General features: G+C 35.5%; 1 protein-coding gene across 1 annotated transcript in view; it reads left to right on the top strand.

The window, feature by feature from the left end:
* Positions 1-22,744, top strand: part of ITFG1 (integrin alpha FG-GAP repeat containing 1) — a 266,220-nt gene that overhangs the window by 140,369 nt on the left and 103,107 nt on the right. The window contains exons 9-10 of the mRNA XM_036751887.1: positions 7,073-7,170; positions 9,943-10,115. Of these exons, the coding sequence (XP_036607782.1) occupies positions 7,073-7,170; positions 9,943-10,115 (271 nt within the window). The remainder of the gene's footprint in view (positions 1-7,072; positions 7,171-9,942; positions 10,116-22,744) is intronic.

The following is a 22,744-nucleotide window of genomic DNA, read 5'->3' as shown; positions in this document are numbered from 1 at the left end:
CCAAATTAGAAATACAGCAAATCAAAGGAGAGATTAATAAAATTGAAATCAAGAAAACTATTGAACTAATAAATAAAACTAAGGGCTGGTTTTATGAAAAAACCAATAAAATTGATAAACCCTTGGTCAATTTGATTAAAAAAAAAAGAAAGCCAAATTACCAGTATAAAAATGAAAAGGGTGAATTCGCCTCCGACGAAGAGGACATTAAAACAATAATTTGGAATTATTTTGCCCAATTGTATGCAAATAAATTTGATGACCTCAGGGAAATGGATGAATATTTACAAAAACACAAATTACCCACGTTAACAGAAGAGGAAGTAAATTACCTAAATAACCCCATCTCAGAAAAAGAAATTGAGCAAGCCATCAATGAACTCCCTAGGAAAAAATCTCCAGGGCCAGATGGTTTTACATGTGAATTCTATCAAACATTTAAAGAACAATTAATTCCCATACTTTATAAAACTATTTGGGAAAATAGGTAAAGAAGAAATCCTACCAAATGCTTTGTATGACACAAATATGGTACTAATACCTAAACCAGGAAGAGTCAAAACAGAAAAAGAAAATTATAGACCAATTTCCCTAATGAATATTGATGCAAAAATTTTCAATAAAATATTATCAGAAAGATTGCAGCAACTTATTAGGAAAATAATACATACAACCAGGTAGGATTTATTCCAGGAATACAAGACTGGTTCAATATTAGGAAAACTATCAGCATAATTGATCGTATCAATAACAAAACTAGCAGAAACCATATGATTATCTCAATAGATGCAGAAAAAGCTTTTGACAAAATACAACACCCATTCCTATTAAAATCACTAGAAAGCATAGGAATAAACAGAGTCTTCCTTAAAATTACAAATAGCATCTACCTAAAACCATCAGCAAGCTTTACATGTAGTGGCAATAAGCTAGATGCATTCCCAATAAGATCAAGGGTGAAACAAGGATGTCCATTATCACCCCTATTATTCAATTTGGTACTAGAAATGTTAGCTTTAGCATTAAGAGAAGAAAAGGAAATTGAAGGAATTAGAATAGGCAAAGAAGAAGCTAAATTATCACCTTTTGCAGACGATATGATGATTTACTTAGAAAATCCTAGAGAGTCTAGTAAAAAACTACTTGAAGTAATAAACAACTTTAGCAAAGTTGCAGGATATAAAATAAACCCACATAAATCCTCAGCATTCCTATGTATTACAAACAAAGCCCAACAGCAAGAGATAGAAAGAGAAATTCCATTTAAAGTTACTGTAGACACTATAAAATATTTGGGAGTCTACCTACCAAGACAAACCCAGGGCCTATGTGAACACAATTACAAAACACTTCTCACACAAATAAAGTCAGATCTAATTAAATGGAATAACATCAGTTGCTCACGGTTAGGCCAAGCTAATATAATAAAAATGACAACTTTACCTAAATTAATTTACTTATTCAGCGCCAGACCAATAGAACTACCAAAAAATTATTTTACAGAGCTGGAAAAAGCAGTAACAAAATTCATCTGGAAGAAAAAATCCAGAATATCAAGGGCATTAATGAGCCATTCCAAATATCAGTCCTCAAAACTACTTGCTGGCTAAGAAACAGAGTGGTAGATCAGTGGAATAGGTTAGGTAAGCAAGACACAGAAGTCACTGGCTATAGCGGTCTACCCTTTGATGAACCCAAACAATCCAGCTTATGGGTTAAGAATTCACAATTTCATAAAAACTGCTTGGAAAATTAGAAAATAGTATGGCAGTAACTGGGCATAGATCCATATGTTACACCATACATACATATATATACACATACACCAAAATAAAGTCAAAATGGGCACATGATTTAGGAATAAAGGCTGATACTATAAGCAATTTGGGAGAGCGAGGAATAGTTTACCTATCAGATTTATGGGAAAGGGAAGAATTCATGACCCAACAAGAGACAGAGAGCATTATAAAATGCAAAATGGATAATTTTGATTATACTAAACTGAAAAGTTTTTGTATAAACAAAACCAATGCAACAAAGATTAAGAGGGAAGCAGAAAATTGGGAGAAAATCTTTACAGCCAATGGCTCTGATAAAGGCCTCATATCTAAAATATAAAGGGAACTGAGCCAAATTTATAGGAACACAAGTCATTCCCCAATTGAGAAATCGTCAAAGGATATGAACAGGCAGTTTTCAGAGGAAGAAATTAAAGATATCTATAGGTATATGAAAAAATGCTCTCAATCACTATTGATTAGAGAAATACAAATCAAAACAACTCTTAGGTACCACATCTCTCCTGTGAGATCGGCTAACATGACAAAACAGGACAATGATAAATGCTGGAGAGGATGTGGGAAAATTGGAACATTAATACATTGTTGGTGGAGTTGTGAACAGATCCAGCCATTTTGGAGAGCAATTTGGAACTATGCCCAAAGGGCTAAAAAATGTGCATACCCTTTGACCCAGCAATACCACTCCTGGGACTATATCCCAAAGCTCACACAAGTGGGAAAGGGACCTGTATGTACAAAAATATTTATAGCTGCTCTTTTTGTGGTGGCAAAGAATTGGAAATCAAGGGGATGCCCATCAACTGGGGAATGGCTGAACACGTTGTGGTATATGAATGTAATGGAATACTATGGTGCTATAAGAAATGGTGAAGATACGGACTTCATAACAACCGGGAAAGACCTGCATGATCTGCTGCTGAGTGAGTGGAGCAGAACCAGGACAACATTATACACAACCACAGACATATGGAATCTGTGATGACTAACTTTGATAGACTTGCCTCTCCTCAGCAATACAAGGCTCAAAGACAGTTCCAAAGGACTCATGATGGAAAAAGCTAGCTACATCCAGAGATAGGACTGTGGAATCTGAGTGCAGATTGAGGCAAACTATTTGCTCTCTCTTTTTTTTTTCCTCTTTTTTTTTGATTTTGTTTCTTCTTTCTCATGATTCATTCCATTTGTCATAAATCTTCTTTGCAACTTGACTATTGTGTAAATAATATGCAAAGGTTTATGTAGAATCTGTATCAGACTGCATGCCGTCTTGGGGGGGGGAAGGGAGGAGGGGAGGGAAGGGAAGAAAATTTGAAACTCAAGAACATGTAAAACTAAGTGTTGTAAACTAAAAATAAAAAATTTAATTTAAAAAAATAAGTAATTATTCTTTGAGAATTTCAACATTAGTTTGACCTATACATCATTCATTCTAAATGTTTCAAAGCATTCTTGTGTATCTGTGAAATTTTCCTGTTCTATTATTAATTGGCCCTAATATCTGATTTTGGGCTCATTAAAGATGTATTTGGTCAGTAAGTATATCTAACCTGTAAACCTTTGGTTCTTTTTGACTTCAGGGTGGGGAACCTGTGGCCTCAAGGCCACATATGGCCTTCTAGGTCCTTAGGTGCAGCCTTTTGACTGAGTCCAAGTTTTACAGTACAAATCCTTTTATTAAGGAGATTTGTTCTGTGAAGTTTGGATTTGGTCACAGGGCCACACTTAAGGACCTAGAGGGCCACATATGGCCTCATGGCCCTAGGTTCCCCACCTTTCTAGATTGATAAGGTCTCGGACCTTATCAATTTCCTCTTGGATTGGGAGGATAAAAGGCTAATATTTAAAGGGAAGGTTAGTATTGCAGAAATTTGAGGAGATCTTTGTTGATAGACAATCAATGCCTATGTTCATTCAAATCATATGTGCTATTATTTGAGAATAGACCTTTGCCCTAATCCAGAAGTTTTCCATGAGAGGCCGTAGTTTGCTTGAAATATTTGGATTTGTTATCATTGCCATGAATAGAATTGGGGGAAAGTGTCTATTTTTAATCATTTTGTAGATTTTAGATAAAAATAAAGATCCATTTTTTCCAAACTTGGCAAGAAGGAGAAATCTTTTGGAATGATTTTCATCCTGTGCAGATTGATTTTCATGTTCTGCCCCAAGAAATTATTTAATGCCAGATTGTTCACATTTAATTAAAGCTTTTGAAAGTGAAGGCTTTGCTTCTACAAAAACTCATTTTACTTTACTACCTTTTTTGTGCTTCTATATTCCTGTCAAAACAAATATTAGAATTACTATTGCTGCCTTTTTAACTCAAGTATATATTTTCATGTTTTAATACAGCTCTACTATTTATGTTAATGGTTTATTTCTGCAAAAAAAAAGGCTTATTTCTGATCAGGGATTATATTTGTGAAGGCATGAAATAGCCATCCATGTCTAAATCCACAAAATATTAAAATGAGTATATAAGCTAGAACAGAGAGGTTTATGTCTTAGGTGTTAAATCTCCTCCTGTTAATTTGCTTCTTTATAGTGGATTTAAACATTATTTTGAAAACATTTTTACCCCTTTTAGACATATTATAAATGTTCACACACGTACACCTTGGTGTGACACAGTGAGCCCTCAAGATTAAATGGACAAAGTAGCAATTTACAATTGTCAGCTTGCCTGTTACGATGCTAGAAGAATGTTTAAAATAGAGCTGATCAGTTGTATAGAAACTTAAAATCAATTAATATTTTCCCCCTGCTTTTTTGCCAGCATTTTTTTAAAAGTTATGTACAGAGAAAGAGAAATTGATTGCACCTTTGATTTCATCATTATGGGAAGCTCCCATTGAGGAGATTTCCTTCACCAATGCAGATTAGATACGTTCTCTGCAACTTGAGAGTGGCCTAGAGCACTTATTGGTTAAATTGTTCCAGAGGGTCACAGAGATAATAGTTGTCAGAGGTGGGACTTGAACCAAAGTCTTGCAGACTGTGAGGCCAGCTCTCTATCCACTACCTCACACTGGATCCTATAATATGTGCAGAACAATTATGCCACATAAATCATTTTGGTTAAAAAACAGGGGCGGGGGGAGTGAACTTGTTCTTTTCAACAACTACATGCCTCTAAAATGGTAAATTAGATGAGTGAAAGAAAGCCATCCTCGTGGAGTGTCAGATTTGGAGGAAAAACTAGAGATCATCTAGTCCAACCCTCTTCATTTTACTTTGAAGCAAACTGAGCACCAAAAAGATCTGCCAGAGATGATGTTAGTTATTTACAAATAGGGCCAGAGCTAGACCTCAGGCCTTCTTACTCCTAGTTCAGTGTTCTTTCTAAAACTTTACAATGTCACACATACACACACACACACACACACACACACACACACACACACACACACACAGTATAATGAGAACAGGTGTTTTTGTTTGTTTTGCCTTTGTATCCTCCTGTGTAGTGCCAGTCACATATCAGGTACTTAATGATTCTTGTTGATTGATTTAAGGTAAATATATTCGTTATAGGATTTACTTAACTTTGTGATTAAGTACAGCTCAAAGGCTCAGATCTCTAAGTAGATTATGTGTAAAAAAGTCAGAATTTTTTAAGAGTCATTAATATAACCAGAAAAGGAATAGTAATTCTTCAGACTATTGATGATCACTATTAAACATAATATTTCTGAAAAGCATGGGCCAATTCCAGCAAAGAATTTTGAAAGTTGATGGCTTTTTCTTTAACTTTTTATCAGGCCTTGAAGTTGGGAGGCAAGGAGTGAGGTGTCATTTTACTTCTTTTTAGCAATGCTGGAAACTGTCCAATTTTCCTTTCATGTCAAGCACTGGGACAAAGTATTTATTTCCTTATTTTACAAATAGAAATCACATTGCTTTTAAAATTTGTGTCAACCTCAGCACTTTCTATTTTCAGGGTTGCATCATTATTCACTATACTCATATCAACTGACCTCTTTCTGACTATTGAGTATATTATTAGTTTGGAAAGATAGGACAGGACAAGCTTGTGAAGGGTTTTAAACGTCAAACAGAGGAGTTTGTATTTTAGCAGCAATAGGGAGCCACTGAAATTTCTTGAGCAAAAGGTTGACTCGGTCAGATCTATGTTTTGGGAATATCCATTTATGTGGAGTCCATATTGGAAAGGAGAGAGGATGGACGCAGGGAGACCAGTTAAGTGGCTTTTGTAGTTGTCCAGGTGAAAGGTGTCGAGGGTCTGAACTAAGATGTTCTGTGCTGTGAGTGAAGAGGAGGCAGATGCAAAAGATGTCATGGAGGTAGACTCAACATGACTTGGCAACTGAATGCCAAGTTTTATCAATTATCCCTTCGTAATATGTCTTACATACTCCGCCTTCTCTCCTCTGATACTATGACCCCCCTCCCCACCACCCTCCCCTCCCTCCCCTTCCCCCTCTCCCCCCACCCCGTGTGAGCCCTTATCAGTCTTCTGGCTGGTTTCCCTGTTGTTGTTGTTGTTGATGATGTTGATGTTAATGTTTTATAATTCACTGAGGTCAGCAAGTGAAAGATTTATGAAGATGGAAGGGCTTTCAGCATGTTTGAAGTTAGGAGTGAAAGAACGCTTAGATAAGGAGAGGTTGAAAATTAGCAAGAGAAGGGATGATTGAAGAGGTAAGCTGCCAGAGAGACATATGGAATCAAGGGTGCTAGAAGAGGGGTTGGGTTGGCATTTGGAAAGGGAAAACCATTTAATCTCTGAGACTGGAGCAGTGGAAGAAGGGACCTAGAGGCAGGGAGTGATAGTGAAGTGATCTGAAATGTGAAATTGGAGTCTCAATATTTTCAGTGAAATCTAAGACTTTGAACCCTCTGCTGAGGTGAATTGTCAATGACCTGAGAAGAAAAGGTTTGGAATAGTGGCTATGAGTGCGGTAGCTAGTAGATCAAGGAAGAGTAAAAGAATTGTTGTGAAAGGTTCATGGCCCATTTAAGATTGAATAACCCAAACTTGTAATAGAACCAATCAGCATAGTTGAACGCCTTCTTTCAGTGGAGTCACAGTTTAAATAAAATAAATTAAGTATTTAAATATTTAAATGAAATAAAAATAAAATTTTAAATGACATTTCTGAAACTACATTTATTTCTAAGTCTCATGTCTATTTTTTTCCATTTTGACCAGATTGATACAGTCTTTGAACAAGTTGAAGATTTAATCCTATGTGAAAGGACATTTAATTTTTTGAATGGCAATAGACTAATGTCGTTTCTTTTTGCAGATGGAGATGGACAAACTGATCACTTATTGCCCGGCTGTGAAGATGAAAATTGCAAGAGAAGTGCCATCTACTTAGCTAAACCAGGAATGACTAATCAGGTATGCAACCATTGTTTTGCTAAAGCAAACAAAATAAAATGTGGAAAAGAACATGTAGTGCATAAAGGAAGAACCAAAATCATCCCAAAACAATTCTTTTTAAAAAGGCAAAGCGCATTCTCACTCTTTTGTTAATAAAGAAATTGAAATTAGGCTGGTTTTTTTAATTGACTACAGTGTGCAGGGTAGTAAGGGGTGCAGGGTACTGTACAATGCCAAAATCTGTTCTGATGTAGAAAGCCCTTATAAGCCAAATATTGTATGTAACAACATTACATTTATCGTGCATATTCAAAAATCAATCCATTATGTTTCTTGGTAAAATATAGACACAGTAATAAGAACTATTTAGAAAAGCATTATATTTGTGTTTAAGAACAATATTCTTCTATGTCTGCTGTTAAGTATAGTAATTCATTGTTTTCCAGTGTTCAAACTGTGCATTTTACCTTTATATATGTCACAGAAGAACAGTTCAGAACATGATAGTCAAAGTAAAGAAGTGATATAGGAATGATAGGTATGTATTTTCACATTTTAACAATAACTGGAAGAGCCCAAGCATCTAAAATACAATTGTAAAATATAGGCAAATATTTCCTGCCTATTAGAAATCTGAATAAAAAATTGACCACATGGTGAACCTAATCTAGAGACCAGTCACACATATAGTGCCTGTGTTGAATTATTCCTCCATCTCTCTCTCTCTCTCTCTCTCTCTGTCTGTCTCTCTCTCTCTGTTTTTCTCTCTTTTTTCTTTTTTTTTTTTTTTGTAATTGATTAACTTTCTTTCAAGTCTTTAAATTATTTTAAAGTCTGAAATCATGTAAGGTTCATGCATTGGTTCAACTATCAACTCAGGCCTGGTTGCACATGAATAGGTAGAACTAGTAATTACAGCCTGGATTCCAGTTACAGGTAATGTTAACTGTAGTTCAGAAGCCATAAAATCATTACTCTGTGAGTAGAGAAATGTCATGGGGCTTAAGAAATTGTTAGGGGACACTTTAAATGAAAGTTCTTGTTCTGTTATTTAGTGTTTGAAGTACTAGTATAATAGAGACTCTTCCTTCATAGTGAATCATCAGAACAATGAGTTTTTATTTTGTTAGATTCTTTGTGTTTTGGCTCTGAGAACTGAAATGAGACCCCGTTAGAGGTCTAAACAAATCCTGCATGGATTTGGTGTCAAGCTCAGCTCTAACACCTCCTACCTAGGTGACATCACCTTGCTATGCCTCATTTTTTCTCATGTAAAATGAGGGAGTTAAACTAAATGATCCCTAAAATCCCTTCCATCAGTAAATCTTGTGAGACTATGTTATCTCACGTCATTTGTCATCATTAAGATGGTAACTAAGATAATCAACATTAAGGCAGCCTCATGTAGGGATTGAGCACTGGATTGAGAGGTAGAAGACTGTCACACTTCTGACTACTCTGTGGGGTGTCACTTTGGGAAAGTCACTTTACCTATTGAGGCCTCAGTTTCTTCATCCAAAAATGAAGAATTACTCTTTGCTTGATCTTCAAGTTTTCCTCCAGCGTTAAGTTCTTTAAGCTTGTGAAAATATTTTTTAAATAGCATTTTTAATGGAAATTTGAAAGTTGTTTATAAAACTTTTAAAAATACGTATCCTCTTTAAGTTGGGGAGATTTATGAGATCTGCCTTTCCCTGAATAACCTTTAAGTTTTTTTGAGGCACTCTGTGGACTGAGCCTTTTTATAAGAGCCTTTTTAACATAGTATGGCTTTGAGCCATGTAAATGAGCCACCTGCTTAAAGAGGAAAAAAAAATCTGTTGGCATGTTTGGTCTCCTGCCATTTCAGTCAGTCAAGTCTATGCACCTGCTTCTGTTTGGACATGATATTATTTTCCGGCATGTCGTAACTTCTAATTATAGACACAACTATATTTTAATTGATGTACTTTCTACTCTTTACATTTTTATTTTCATTTCGAGATGTAATAAGTGGCACTTTGAGCCACTCAGAAGGGAGAGTTTTCTTAAACCTTACCTCCCAATTAGCATTCTCTTTCTGTGATCTCCATTACAGTTAGTATTGAAAAGGAAAGAGTGAAATAAATCTAGATCCCAATACTTGTGGTAGTAGAGATCACTCCCCCAAGCAAAGATCAACCTTTCACTTTCATTGAAGAAAATATCAGTTCATCATGTTATTAGAGAAACCTCAGTGCTAGCCAACTCTGAAGTTGACAGCTAACATTATCTTTGTAGAATAACAGGTACAAAAAGAAAGTGAGAGAGGCACTTTCAGTCTAAATTTTCTTGAGATGTTCACCAAAAATGAACACCCATTTGAAGCTGAATGTAGTTTTGCTTTAGTTTAAAAATTAATTTTGAGTCCCTTAAAATATGGATCCTATTTCCACCCAAACCCAAATTGTTGGAAAAGGGGCACTTTGGGTTAAAAGAACTTAAAAGCCCTGTCAAAAATTCTTAATCTGGACCAGGCCAAGTGAACATGGCTAGGGATATAGTTCCAGAAGGAAGCTATATGGTTTTTTTTAAACATTCCACATTTTTCCCAAAAGTAAATTATAATAGATTGCCTTATTCAGTGTTGTAAACAAAAGGACTTTAAGTGAAATCAGTTTCTTGAGAATGTAAGAATATGCTTTGGTATGAACATATGAAATTAACAAAAAAATAACCATTTTCTAAACCTGAATAAATTTTCACTTCCGCAGATGGTAAGTATTTTTGTGAATAAATCCATAAACACTAACTTTTTTTTTTAAATCTCAGTGGATTCCAGTGATACAAGATTTCAGCTACAAGGGCACAGTCTGGGGCTTTGTGCCATTTGATGATGAACCGCTATCGGCTGAAATACCCTTTCCAATTACCCTTCACATTGGAGACTACAACATGGATGGCTATCCAGATGCTCTTGCCATACTAAGGAATACATCTGGAAGGTAGTTTAAGTGAAAAGTACTTATAAATTCAAGTCTTACATTCTGCCTCTTTGGGAACTGGACATTACCCAGATATACTCTATTCATATAAGCATGTAACACAAAGGACCTAATTCTTATTTCTTTCCACACTCCTTGAACTTTTCTTGAGTGATTAGCATTCCTATTTATTTGCATGGAGTCTTTTTGTGCAGAAAAGAAATGAGCATCTGATGCAGAGTAAAAAGCTTATTTTTCACTCCATAGAACTTGCCATTAAAACAGTCTTAATTTTTGTAGAACATTGTGCCATTTACCGAATTGCATTTTTGCATCACTTCTTCTGTAATGGAACTGGAAATGAATGAAACTACTTTTAGAAAAGGTTATCATTACTGTTTTATATTAGAATTTTCAGATGTTTTTTATATGGTTTTTTTTTTAAAAAACTCAATGGAATTTTGTTGCATTGTCAGTCATCCTGAAAGAAAATTAAGGTTCTAGATGAGTCAGTCTAAAATCATTTATTAATCACTGTGCCATGGGGTGGGAATACAAAGATAAAAATGAAACAGCCGCTAGGGGATTCGTTTTCTAAAATACAATGGAAAAAATTGGGACAATTATTGAAATACCTGCTAGATAAAATATAAATGTTTAATATTTTTCCTGATTGCAAAACCAAATTGTACTAGTCTTTTGTCTTCTTTCTTCTTTTAAGCAACTTAATTTTCAGTGGATTATCTTCTGAAATATTTTTTCATTACTGACCACAGATTCAGTTGGAAATAAGTTCCATGCTTATCTGGCTATATGGCAATTCATCTTTCTTAACACTATCAAACTCTTTCTTTAACTCTTACCAACAATTATCCCCGCTACCAAAGAAATTCACTATTTATAAAGAAGTGTCTTATTAGTGAAATATCCTGAAATATTTGCAGCAAGGTTAGAAGTCTTATTTAACACTGTTGTCGAATTTTTCTTAAGAGTTCTTTGAAATTGGACAATTATACTTTCAAAATAGTCTAAGCATAGTATTGTCCTACCCTGTGCAATTGAGGTATGATGACATACCCATATGTGTGTCCTTTTTCTTTCATGTGATGCAAACCTAATTTTCCAAGAAAATGAAAGACAGTTATCACTCTGAGAAATGTACTTGTAGAAAGGAAAATAATTATTTTTGTTATTATTGGATAGATGGATGGATAGATAGATGAGAGAGAGCATGCATTTATTAAGGGTTTACTATTTGCCAGACATTATTCTAAATGCTGAGGAGACAAAAACATTCTACACAATCCCTGCACACAAGACACTTACATTCTAATGGAGCAAAATAATACATAAGGAAAACAGTACATAAAAGAAAGCAGTTGTGGGGTGTGGGGGAGGGCAGCAATACAATAAGCACTGTGGCATGACTAGAGGTCTCAAAGAAGCACTATCGAGTCCCAAAAATGAGCAAGAGAAAGCCAGAGCTGGCTTAGCAAAGCCCACTTTAGTTCCAGGGGTGAAATCCACTTTTCTTGTTGGCAGGGAGTAGAGGCAATGGCCCAGTTGGAAACGGCATGGCTGTAGATGTTCAAGAAGTATGGACAAAATAATGATTGTTCTAAACTTAAGTCTTCTGAGACAGAAAATGTAGGATTTTCAAGGAAAAAAGATTTGCTTTGTCCCTGAGCCTCAACCCTTGTCAGAGGAGAAAGAATATTATATCTTGAATATACTTAGGCTTCTATCTACCAGTGCTCAGAAACATCAAAATTCATGTAGTAACAACTGATTATATAAATTTTTCCCATATCCTCTCCTCTGAAACATTTTCTTATAATTTTTCCTAATACTTTAGCTTCAGTTTTTCTACAGTTCATTGGAAATTATGGCATACATAGCTGTCATCTGAGAGTACATTTGTTTCATGCATAAAAAATAAAAATAATATTAATAATAAAGTCTTGGTACATTTATTTAAAAAATTGCCATTTGGGTTACCTAGATCTTCTCTCACTTAATGTATGACTTTTTTCCCCTTTCAATATAATTAAGAGTTGTAGTTCATGGCATTCCTTGTTTAATAAAACTACCAGAGGAGTAATAGAATAGCTCTTCACTTGAAAAGAGATGTTTGCCCCAAGAGATCATGGGCCTAAATGTTCATGGATAATGAAGTTGCTGAAAAAATGCAAGACAAAGCACATTATAATACTTTCTGCCTAAACTTATTCTTCTATTGATGGTATGAAAACATTTATGATTTTACCAGATTGCACAACTTCATATTCTCCAACATTTCTCTCTGTTGGCCTAGATATTGATATCATGCACTAGTGGCACCTTTTAATTTGTAGGATTACTACCTAGAAAGAGAGAGACAGAGAGAGAGAGGAGAAAGAATACCAAAGTATTTATAATGCATAAAGAAGGAATTCTGAGGCTGTCTTTTTGAAGATTTGGGTTTCTCTGTACATAGTATAGCTTTTTCCTTGATGATATCTAATTGCCATAGAAATCATACAAATGCTAAGTATGTCCTCATTTGAAAGAAGTACAGTGTATTTTAAAATATCAGAATATTTTGTTACTGGTGATATTGTGACACAAGCTAGACAAACATCCCAAAGGAATAAAGTATCTTTTTAAAAAGTAATATACTATATTTAATTTATTAAAAATGAGATTTACCTTTCCTACAGGGATTAGGTTATAGAAACTACCTATAAAATAATACTTAATTTAGCCTATGCTAATCTTTAACACACAGGTTACATAAAAGAGATCTCTATGGAAGAAATTCTTGACCATACTCTCCTGGGGCACATATCTCCTTTCAAGTGAAGAGCTATCATTCATCTGGTGGTTTTATTAAACAGGGGATGTCATGAATACAACTATTAGCTATATTGAGAGGGGGGAAAAGTCATATATTAAGCGAGAGGAGGAATTAAAAGTTGCATATTCCTAAACAACCATAATAATGTCACTTATAGAATGATTTAAGGTTTACAAAGCACTTTCCGTTAAAACTCCTTGTTATAGGTAATCATAATACTGGGCAGCTAGGTGGCGTAGTGGTTAAAATGCTGGACCTGGAGTCAGGAAGACTCTTTATGCATTTAGATCTGGCCTCAAATACTAACTGTGTGACCCAGAGCAAGTCACTTAACCCCGTTTACCCTCAGCTTCCTCATCTGCAAAATGAGCTGGAGAAGGAAATGGCAAACCACTCCAGTATCTCTGCTAAGAAAACCTCAAATGGGGTCACAAAGAGTTGGGCATGACTGAAAAATGACTCAACCACAATGACAAAGGCTGGTACTAATATCCTTGATTTTACAGATGAGGAAATTTAGGTCCTGAGAAGTTAAGAGAGTCACCTAGTATAAGTGTTCATGAGGTAGTATTCAAAGCCACATATCCTAATTCTGAGTCTAGTGCACTGCTGGCTCTACAACAGTACCTCTCACAAGCAAAAGAGTTGGTCACCTGAGAATGAAAATTATTTCCTCATACTAATAAATGGTTCACACTTCAGCTAAAAGGCGTGATATAGACAGCACTGGGCCTAGAAGCACGATGACCTGGCCTCAGACACTTAGGAGCTGTGTGACCCTGGGCACACAGCTTTGCCTCCCTCAGTTCCCTCCCCTGTAAAGTGAGAATAATAGCAGCACCTATCTCACAGTGTTGTTTCAAGCACCAAATGAGATGGTATTTCTTAAGTGCTTAGCACAGTGCCTGGCACAGATCAGGCACTTCACAAATGCTTGTTCCCTTCCCTTCTCTTCCTCCCTGTCCCTTAGCATATGCACAATATCATTAAAAAAGAAAAGAAAACTGAAAACTTTATTGCCCTAATAAATAATTCAGGATTGGCTTAAGTACTGATAATATTTTTAAAGTCTTCACTGAACATTCCTTTTACTAAAGAGAGATTTGACGCTTATTAAGTCTATTGTAAGAATGAACCAATGTGAAAGTATGTGTTGAAGCAGATAACCAGTTTTTCGTAGGAACTTTGATGTAGTTTATTAGACCTTTTCAACAAAAACAACCAATACTTTCTGGTTTCTATGCCTGGTTTTTTAAAAGTTAATCATTTGTAAAGTTGTAAGTAGATTCAGTGTGATGAAAATACATTTAATTTGGAGGTTTAATGTGGAATATTTGGTCTGACCCTTTGTGTTTTGAAAGTCAGGTAGCAGTGAGATATGAAGAACAAAGAAACTTAAAATGTACGTAGTTCTTTAAAATAACTTGAAGTTTATTGAATGATGCTTGTTTCTCTTAGTCATAGTGCATTGAGCTAGTTTTCAATTCCCCTAATTTAAAAGACACTAATTATACTTCAGTGAACATTTATTGAGGGCTATATTTGGCAGTGAAGGAAACACAAAGTTTAGGTAAGATCATGGAGCTTACAGACCAGGAAGGGAATAAGATACAAACACACGTAGATGTAATACACAGTATTATAAAAGTGCATTAGAGACATATTGTTGTTTTTCTAAGTGCTGTTAGGTTAGAAGAGAAAGATTGTTAACAACTGAGGATGTCAAAGTCGGCCTCATGAAAGATGTGCAGCGAAGCTGGACTGCTAAGGAGTTGTATAAACTTTTAAAATATTGCATGAGTTTCACTCAAAATTGCCTGATGATTGTGACCTTAATATTTACATTGGAAAGAACGTTTCCTTAAATGCTCTCAGGCAATAATTCCACGTGTCAACTGAAATCCTGAACTGTAATTTAGAGTTAGCATTAGGGTCCTGAAGGAAAAACCCTGATATACCACTTTAAGCTAAGTTTTTATAATTGATACGCTGTTTGGTTTGTTTTTTGTCTTTTTTAGTTTTTGTTTTTTAAGTCAAGGACACAATTAGATTGTTATTTGCATGCTAAGTACATTCATTTAGTTTAACATCAAAACTACAGCATAGGACCTATGTTGATCATCTTTGTTTTAGGTACTACCTTTACTGAAAAGGGCTAAAAATATTGCTTCCAGAAAATATGAAAATCAGGGAAACTTTTAACAATGAGTTGCATAATGTTTGTCTTTCTGCCACAGCCCAATAATTATTATCTATGTGCAAATATGTGCTAATCTGCTTAGAGTAGAAGATAAAGGTCACAAAGAATTCTCCACTTTTTAGGTTGAGTGAGAATTTAAAGGGTGTGGGAAGGCACTTCCATATGAAAACAAAGAAGAAAAAATCTGAAGAAGCAACAGAGAATCCTGTTGGACCTGTGGCAGGAGGTTGAAAGATAGAAGATTATGACATAGATAAATGGGAAGAAAGGACCCCTGAATCCTTGGAGCTAAGTAGCAGATAAAAAGTTCTCTCTGAGGAGGAGGGGGCTGAACCTGAAAAGGAAGAAGCAGCCACCTGTCCTCTGAGGAATGATGATTTGAATACTAGTAGGTGCTGTCAAGTGAGATAGTCTGTAAAGGGTGAGAAGGGAAAGAAATGAGTACCTGATCATTGGTGACTCCCTCCTGAAGGAACTTAGGCCTGTTCATCAGCCTGATAACAATAGGAGAGAGATCAGCTCTCTTCCTGAGGCATATGCACTGGTATGTGATGGAGAACATCCCAGGGCTTAGGAAACCAGATAAGGACAGCCTACTTAAGGTTAGGAGTCTGGAGAGCACTGCTGAAGATCAAGGTCTTTGGAGGCCACACTGGACTTTTGGCTATTCCCTGGCACTCAAAAGGTTAAACCTCCAACCCTTCAGAACGTTTGTTTATCCAGTATTGCATACTCCCAGTGGGTGCCTGATAGCCATGCTTCTCTTGTGTGCTTTAAAAATAGTTGTCATTCCCTGAGTCACAAATTTGGCTTAATCCCAATAAAGGTTTATTAGAAGACAAAAGCAGACTTATCAGTGGCCTACTTACTCTTTTCCTTTTGACTCGTATTGTTTTCATTTTTGTTTTTGAGTACATTTTTTTAAGCCTCATTTTTTTGATTGTTTAACTTCATATTAGTCCTTGGTTTATATCACAGCATTCCTTATTATATTTTGTAATTAAAATACAATTATTTCTCAAGATCCCTTGAGTGAGAAAATGTAGCATATTCCTTAAGTTTCAGCAAGTGAAGAATCCCCATGCTTTTTTTTTTTATCTAGGAATGAGGACCAGTATTCCCTGGCATGCAAATAGATCCTTATTCTTCTCTACCTCCCATGCTATAGCTATTATTTTTTCCTGTGATGAAGAGTTTAGGATTTTCATCTGTCCAGATGTCTGTAAGTGAGTGACCTATGTTTTGGATTCTCTTGGAATCAATAAATCCTATAACTTCTATATATAACATAAATTGTTCTTCAGTGAGTAATGGCTTAGGTTGTGAAAGCCATCTACATTTGTACTTTATTGGAATCTAGTGAGTATTTAATATCTTTACTGAAGACAATCTTTTTATCTTTTGGTTGCTACTAAAAATAGAATGTAATTTTTGCCAATTATTTCTCCTAAAAAGTAATTATTGGCCAATACTGTTTATTATTGGTGTCAAGTTCATCAGTGAAGGTTGAACGTTTTGTTTTCATATGCAGAGGTTTTCAAAATGCATTTTTTTTTGTTTTTTCAGCAGGGCAATTGGGGTTAAGTGACTTGCCCAAAGTCACACAGCTAGTACATGTGTCAAGTGTCTGAGGTTGGATTTGAACTGAGGTCCTTCTGACTCCAGGGCCAGTGCTCTACTCAGTGTGCCACCTAGCTGCCCCTTCAAAATGCATTTTTAATGCATTATTTATAATGTAAGATCTTTTGAGACATAAATTTGCTTTCATTATGATGTTTATAATCTTATTCAGTTGCTTTTCACAGAATATCAGAAAAAAATACTTATTTAGTGTAACTGTAGTGGCAAAATCAGAAATATCAAAATATCTCTTTAAATTCTCAGCCAGAATTCCAGTAAATGTACTCTAAGACAGTGCTTCTTAAACTGTGGGTCATGACCCCATGTGGGGTAACAAAAAATTTGGCAACAGTAAAAGATTTGAATGCACAATAACAAATATTAATGAAAAATCAAACACACAACGAATCCAGGGTGTTTCTGGCAGTTTGTCCGTGTTGCATTGCGCAACTTCACTGCAGCCTTTGTTCTGAACACAGAACATGCACACTTCACGCTGCACATTGCCATCATGCCACACAGTGCCAACAAACGTTGCCAAAACGCACAAAGGGGTCACAAGTGGAAAAAGTTTAAGAATCCCTGCTCTAAGAGACCCATCTTTACAAAAAAGTTGTTGGTTTAACCTTTTACACCTGACCATTGGACTAGCCTTCCACTTACCACATTCCCTAGCCCTCAATACTCACTATCCAGTTTCTAAATTAAGTAAGGCACAATTTTAAGGGAAAAGCATTTCTGGTAATGATAAGTCAATCCATTCTTCCATCTTAATCATTGAATCATAGTGCTACAAAAGACCTCAGAAACCATGAAAAAGTTATTTTATATACTCCACAATATAAATGAATTGTCAGTGAGGGATCATTCCATACATAAAGGATTGAGATACTCCCCTGTAAGGCATTGGTCTAAAATACTGGAACTGTTTAAATGTTGGCAAGTGATTTGTAGTTATGTAATTAGTGCTTTCTTACTTTATAAGCATCCAAAATAATTGACTTTGCCTCCAAACAGCCACTTTTCACAAGGAAGACTGAGTCAGAGTATGTGGATATCTCAATGCAAATCTATCCCCACTCCTGGAAACTCAATTCCAAGTAAACATCTTATTGATAGTGGGTTAGTAGCAAAGGACAGTCCATCATTAATTATAGCTAGAAAGGATATTTAATGATGTATGAACTTATATGTTAGTTTCTCCAGACCAATCATGTCATTAAATTTTGTTACTTACAAACAATTGCTACCAAGATCAATAGCAATTAACATTTTTTGTTATTAATGAGGACATCATAAACCATATTTTTGCATAAAATTGTTTTGACAAAGTGAACTTTTTGGCACATTAACATGTAACAATTATCTTTTCAAACTGTTTTCAAAAAGACACTAGAATAATATCTTATCATGCATTCTTTTTAATTTAATGTTGCCATCTCAGTCAGGTATGATTGAAAAGGTCATTTCTGTGATGTTTCCAAGTACTTTAGTGGTTGGTACTTCCTGAAAATTTCAGTTTTGATGTTTTTAAACAGACCAAATATGATTTTAAGGTACTGTTCTAACGATTAAGTATTTTATATTAAGAAATGCCTGCATTCATAAACTTACTGGCCTTAAAATTCATATCTAGACATGATCAGATATTTTTAGCATAATTATTCAGCCTTGTTTTCAAGTCAGTCAGCAAGCATTTATTAACTTATCACTATGTACCAGGCACTATGTCTAGCACTGGGAATACAAAGAAAAGCAAAAAAAAAAAAATCAGTCCCTGCCCTCAAGGAGCTTACACTATAATGGGGAAGACAACATTTAAATAACTAGGCACATACTAGGTTTATACAAAGAAAAAGAAAGATAATCTTTGAAGGAAAGACACTGGAAGGGGGCAGAGGTGACAGAAAAGACTGCCTATTCAAGCTGAGTCCTGAAGGAAGCTGGGGAGACCTAGAGCCCAAGGTAAAGGGTCAGAGCATGCCAGGCACTGGGGGCAGCCAGTATAAAAGTTCTGAGATAGAAGAGGTGAGAGGAGCAGCTAGTGAGCCCCTGTACGAGATTGGAGAGGCAGGAAGAAGTCAGTTATGGAGTGCTCTAAATGCAAACAAAACACCTTATAGTTGATCCTGGAAGGGTCACTGGAGTTTATTGAGTAGAGAGCTAACATAACCTGCACTTAAGAAAAATCATTTTGGTAGCTTAGTAGAGCATGTTTTGGAGTGAGGAGAAGCTTCAGGCAGAGGCTATCGCAATACCCCAAGGGCAAGTTGACAAGATCTGAAATAAGGTTGTGGCTCTGTGATGAAAGGAAAGGAGGCGTATGTGAGAGATGGCTTGAGGGTGGCAATGACAAGATTTGGCAATGGATTGATATGTGGGATGAGGGCAAGTGAGAAGGCTCAGACAACACCAAGGTTGTACGCCTCAGTGACCAAGAGGATTGTGGCATACTTGACATTAAATAGGAAAGTTAGAAAGAGGAGAAGGTTGCAGAGGTAGGGAGGAGGTTGAGTTCTGTTTTGAATAAATTGAGTTTGAGATACTTTATGGAACACCCAGTTTAAGATGTCCAAGAGGCAATTAATGAGGCTTGATTGTAGCTTAAGAGAAAGACTAGGGCTAAAGATATATAGATATAGATCTGGGTATCATCTGCATAGATGTTTGCTTAGGTGAATAATACTTTGGGGGAAGTGAAATGTTTCTCTTTGAGACCATAAGTAAACAGTTTAAATAAGACCAAGACAGCAGAAACCAGCCATATTTAACCCATGGCATAAGGAGATGTGATAAAACAGCAGTGTGATAAAGTGTTCCTCTCTAGCAGAGCATCATGGGCCTCTTTGTCAGTCTAGTGAAGGCCGTCAGCTCCTTCTCAGAAAGGTGTTTTTAAATGCATAAAATGAAACACAAAGAATTGCAAATCAAATCAATTAAATTTAAATAAATATGTAATTTTCTCATTTAATTTCATTGATCCCTATAATTTATCTGGAAGACCATGAATCCCAGATTGAGAACTCCTGGACTAGAGAGTCATATCAGAAGTGGTCTTTATAGGTGGACAGCTCTGTCATTAAGGTTGTGTTGCTGACAAAATATCTGGATGAAGAGTGAAAAAAATCATTCATCCAGGTTGTCATTTTGGGGGCTAAATTCTCTCAAAAAGGAATTTCTATGAGAATATTGTTGAGATATTTTCCGAGCTCCTGCCTTTGCTATACTCTGTGCCATGTCAGATCAAACAGAAGAATCCTATGTAGAACTTTCAAAAGGAAAATTTTTGTGGAAAGACATGGCATTTAAGAAAGCGTAGTTGGCAACACAGGACTGATTTTAATCAAAACAGCTTTTCAACAATTAAATGTCCTGCTTGCTGGCCAGTGATTAGATATGTAATCAATTTGAAATGATCTTCTGGTCCCCAGTCATTGTACTTCTCCTGATACCCCCTATCCCCACCGTGCCCCACACAGACCCTTATACATGTAGCAGCAGTATTTTTTTAATGCAAAGGTCACGGTTACATATAGATAGAAGAACTTGGAAAAATCTAGGCATAATTAAATCTTTTCTGTCAAATTTGAGTGACTCAGTGAAATTACTGCAGAGTAGGATGGGCAAATAGCTTTCTAAATACTTTTGAGACAATATCAGAGAGAATAGATGCTAATGATCATGAAGATGTACAAATTTTGAAAGCCTGAAAGATACCATCATGAAGTATTTTTAATTAAGAATTGAAAGTAATTATGTCATCTTTGAGACATCTTTCAGAATCCATTAAGTTATTTCAATTTGGAGCCTTTTTTTCTTTGTTGCGTGGTAAATTAGATGTTACACTGGGTCATGGTCTCTCTTTTGTTTGTTTTTAATATATCAAGAGTTTGGGAGGAAATGACAATGGGCTTTTGGTGCTGGATCAGCCTCTCTCTACTCCCTCTAACCTGCCTCTCATTCTCACTTTCTTCCTGATCAAAGCAAAGAGAAAAGAACAGATTTGAAGAATTGGGCATGTTACAGATCACATAAATCCAACTCAGCCACACATTTTTCTTGGTTTCTTTGTCACTGTGGGTCTAGTTTTAGTCATTTTAATTAGGTAGTTTTTGAGGTAGCAGACATTTTCAGAAAATACAGTCATTGTCTCTCTTTCTCCTGGCAAATGAGTACATTTTACTTTATGTCTGTTGTCCTGAACGTACTGGAATAAAGTACACGAATTAGAGGAAGAAATTCCTTGTTGGGGAGTAACATTTTTTTCTCCTCTTTCCAAGGCTATGCCTTTTCTACTTTTTCAGTTTTCCATGTTTGCACAGTCTTTTAGTAGCATCCTAAAAACAGTTGACTTTGTGTCAGACCTAGTAGTATTAAGAAGATGCAAGAAAAAAATAAGATCACAGAATTCCAGATACCTTAGGATAATCTAGTCCTATTCTTTCAGGATGATGGCAATTTGGTACATGGCCGCTAAAAAGGGCATGTGAGAGAAATTAAACTTAAGCTTCATCTGCCAACCTGAAAACACCTGCATATTGTCACTTTGATCAACTAAAAGTTTATAGGCAGCATGAGTGATGTTTTTTTTCTAAAGATACTAACTAATGAATATATTAAATGCCTACGTGAATTTCCAACATCTCTGAACAGAGGAAGCTTAATATAGCTAATTATCATGAACCATTTTTCATAGCTATTTCTTTTGAGCAGTTAAGTGGAACATTGCATAGACAGTATTAGACTTGGAATCAGGAAGACTCGAATTCAAATCCTACCTCAAACATTCAGTAGTTGTGTGACCCTAGACAAGTCAGTTAACCTGTCTCATAATCAAGTTTCCTCATCTGTAAAATGGGGATAATAATAGCTTCTGCTTCACAGAGCTGTTGTGAGGATCAAATGAGATTACATAAACAGCATGCTTTGCAAAACAATAAAGGACTATATAAATGCTAGCTAGTTATTTTACCTAACTTTGTTTAGTTCCCATAATTATTTTTATAGTGCTGTCAAATGTTTTACCTTCATACAAATAAGATTTTACTAGCGGAACTTATTCTTTGAGTGGTACGTGAAAATGAAGTAAATATATTCACAGGAATGATCAGTAGATTGTTTTGATACAAAATAAAAATTCTAGCCTACATATAAATACATATCATATATACGCACTAATTAATGGTTATATGGTATATGGGAGGATGCTAGACTAGTAGAAAGCTTGCTTTATGTTAAGTGTGAGAAGACATTCAAATCCTAGTTCTGCTACTTATCTGTCATGTGACTACTCTAAGCCTCCATTCCCTCCTCTCTCCAGTCACCATCATAAGAGCAATGTAGCATTGTCGTGAAGTTCAAATGATATAAAGCACTTATTGAACCTAAAATTGCCTCATAAAGATATGTCATTATTATGTATACATTGAGAAATCATACCATAGTAGAAAATTCTAAGTTACTAGTTCTGAAATCAAAGTACCTGAGTGCAAATATCACCTCTGTCCCTTAATACCTGTGTGACCTTGGACAAGTCATTTAACCTCTCTAAGCCTAAGTTTCCTAATCTGTTAAAAAAGAAGATTGCAGTGGGTAGCCCCAGCAGTCCCTTCCAAGTCTAGAGCTATGATCTGTCTTCTTGTTTTTCTGGTACAAAAGGCAGACTTTTAAAAAGCATAAGAGATTTTTATTAGACCCCCCCAAAATTAATTATATGCAGTTGCTTAAGGATAACCAAAGAATTGTCAATCCATTAAACAAATTGTGGAAAGTTATATACAGATGTACTCCCAGAAAGTGATGATTATTTAAAATTGTAAGCTGTAGGAGGGGAAAAAAAGATGATATGGATGTCTTCATTTAAGGAAAGTGTCAAAAGCTCCACCTTAAGTAACAACCAATTTTTATTAAATTTTTTAGTACTTCTAGAATTCATAATTTTATCAGTGTAGGGACTACTTGGAACATTAATTTGATTATTTTATATCTATTAAT

This window comes from Trichosurus vulpecula, chromosome 3 (assembly GCF_011100635.1).
Source record: "Trichosurus vulpecula isolate mTriVul1 chromosome 3, mTriVul1.pri, whole genome shotgun sequence".
In the NCBI taxonomy this organism is placed as follows: domain Eukaryota; kingdom Metazoa; phylum Chordata; class Mammalia; order Diprotodontia; family Phalangeridae; genus Trichosurus; species Trichosurus vulpecula.
This window is presented reverse-complemented; position numbering and strand designations above follow the sequence as displayed.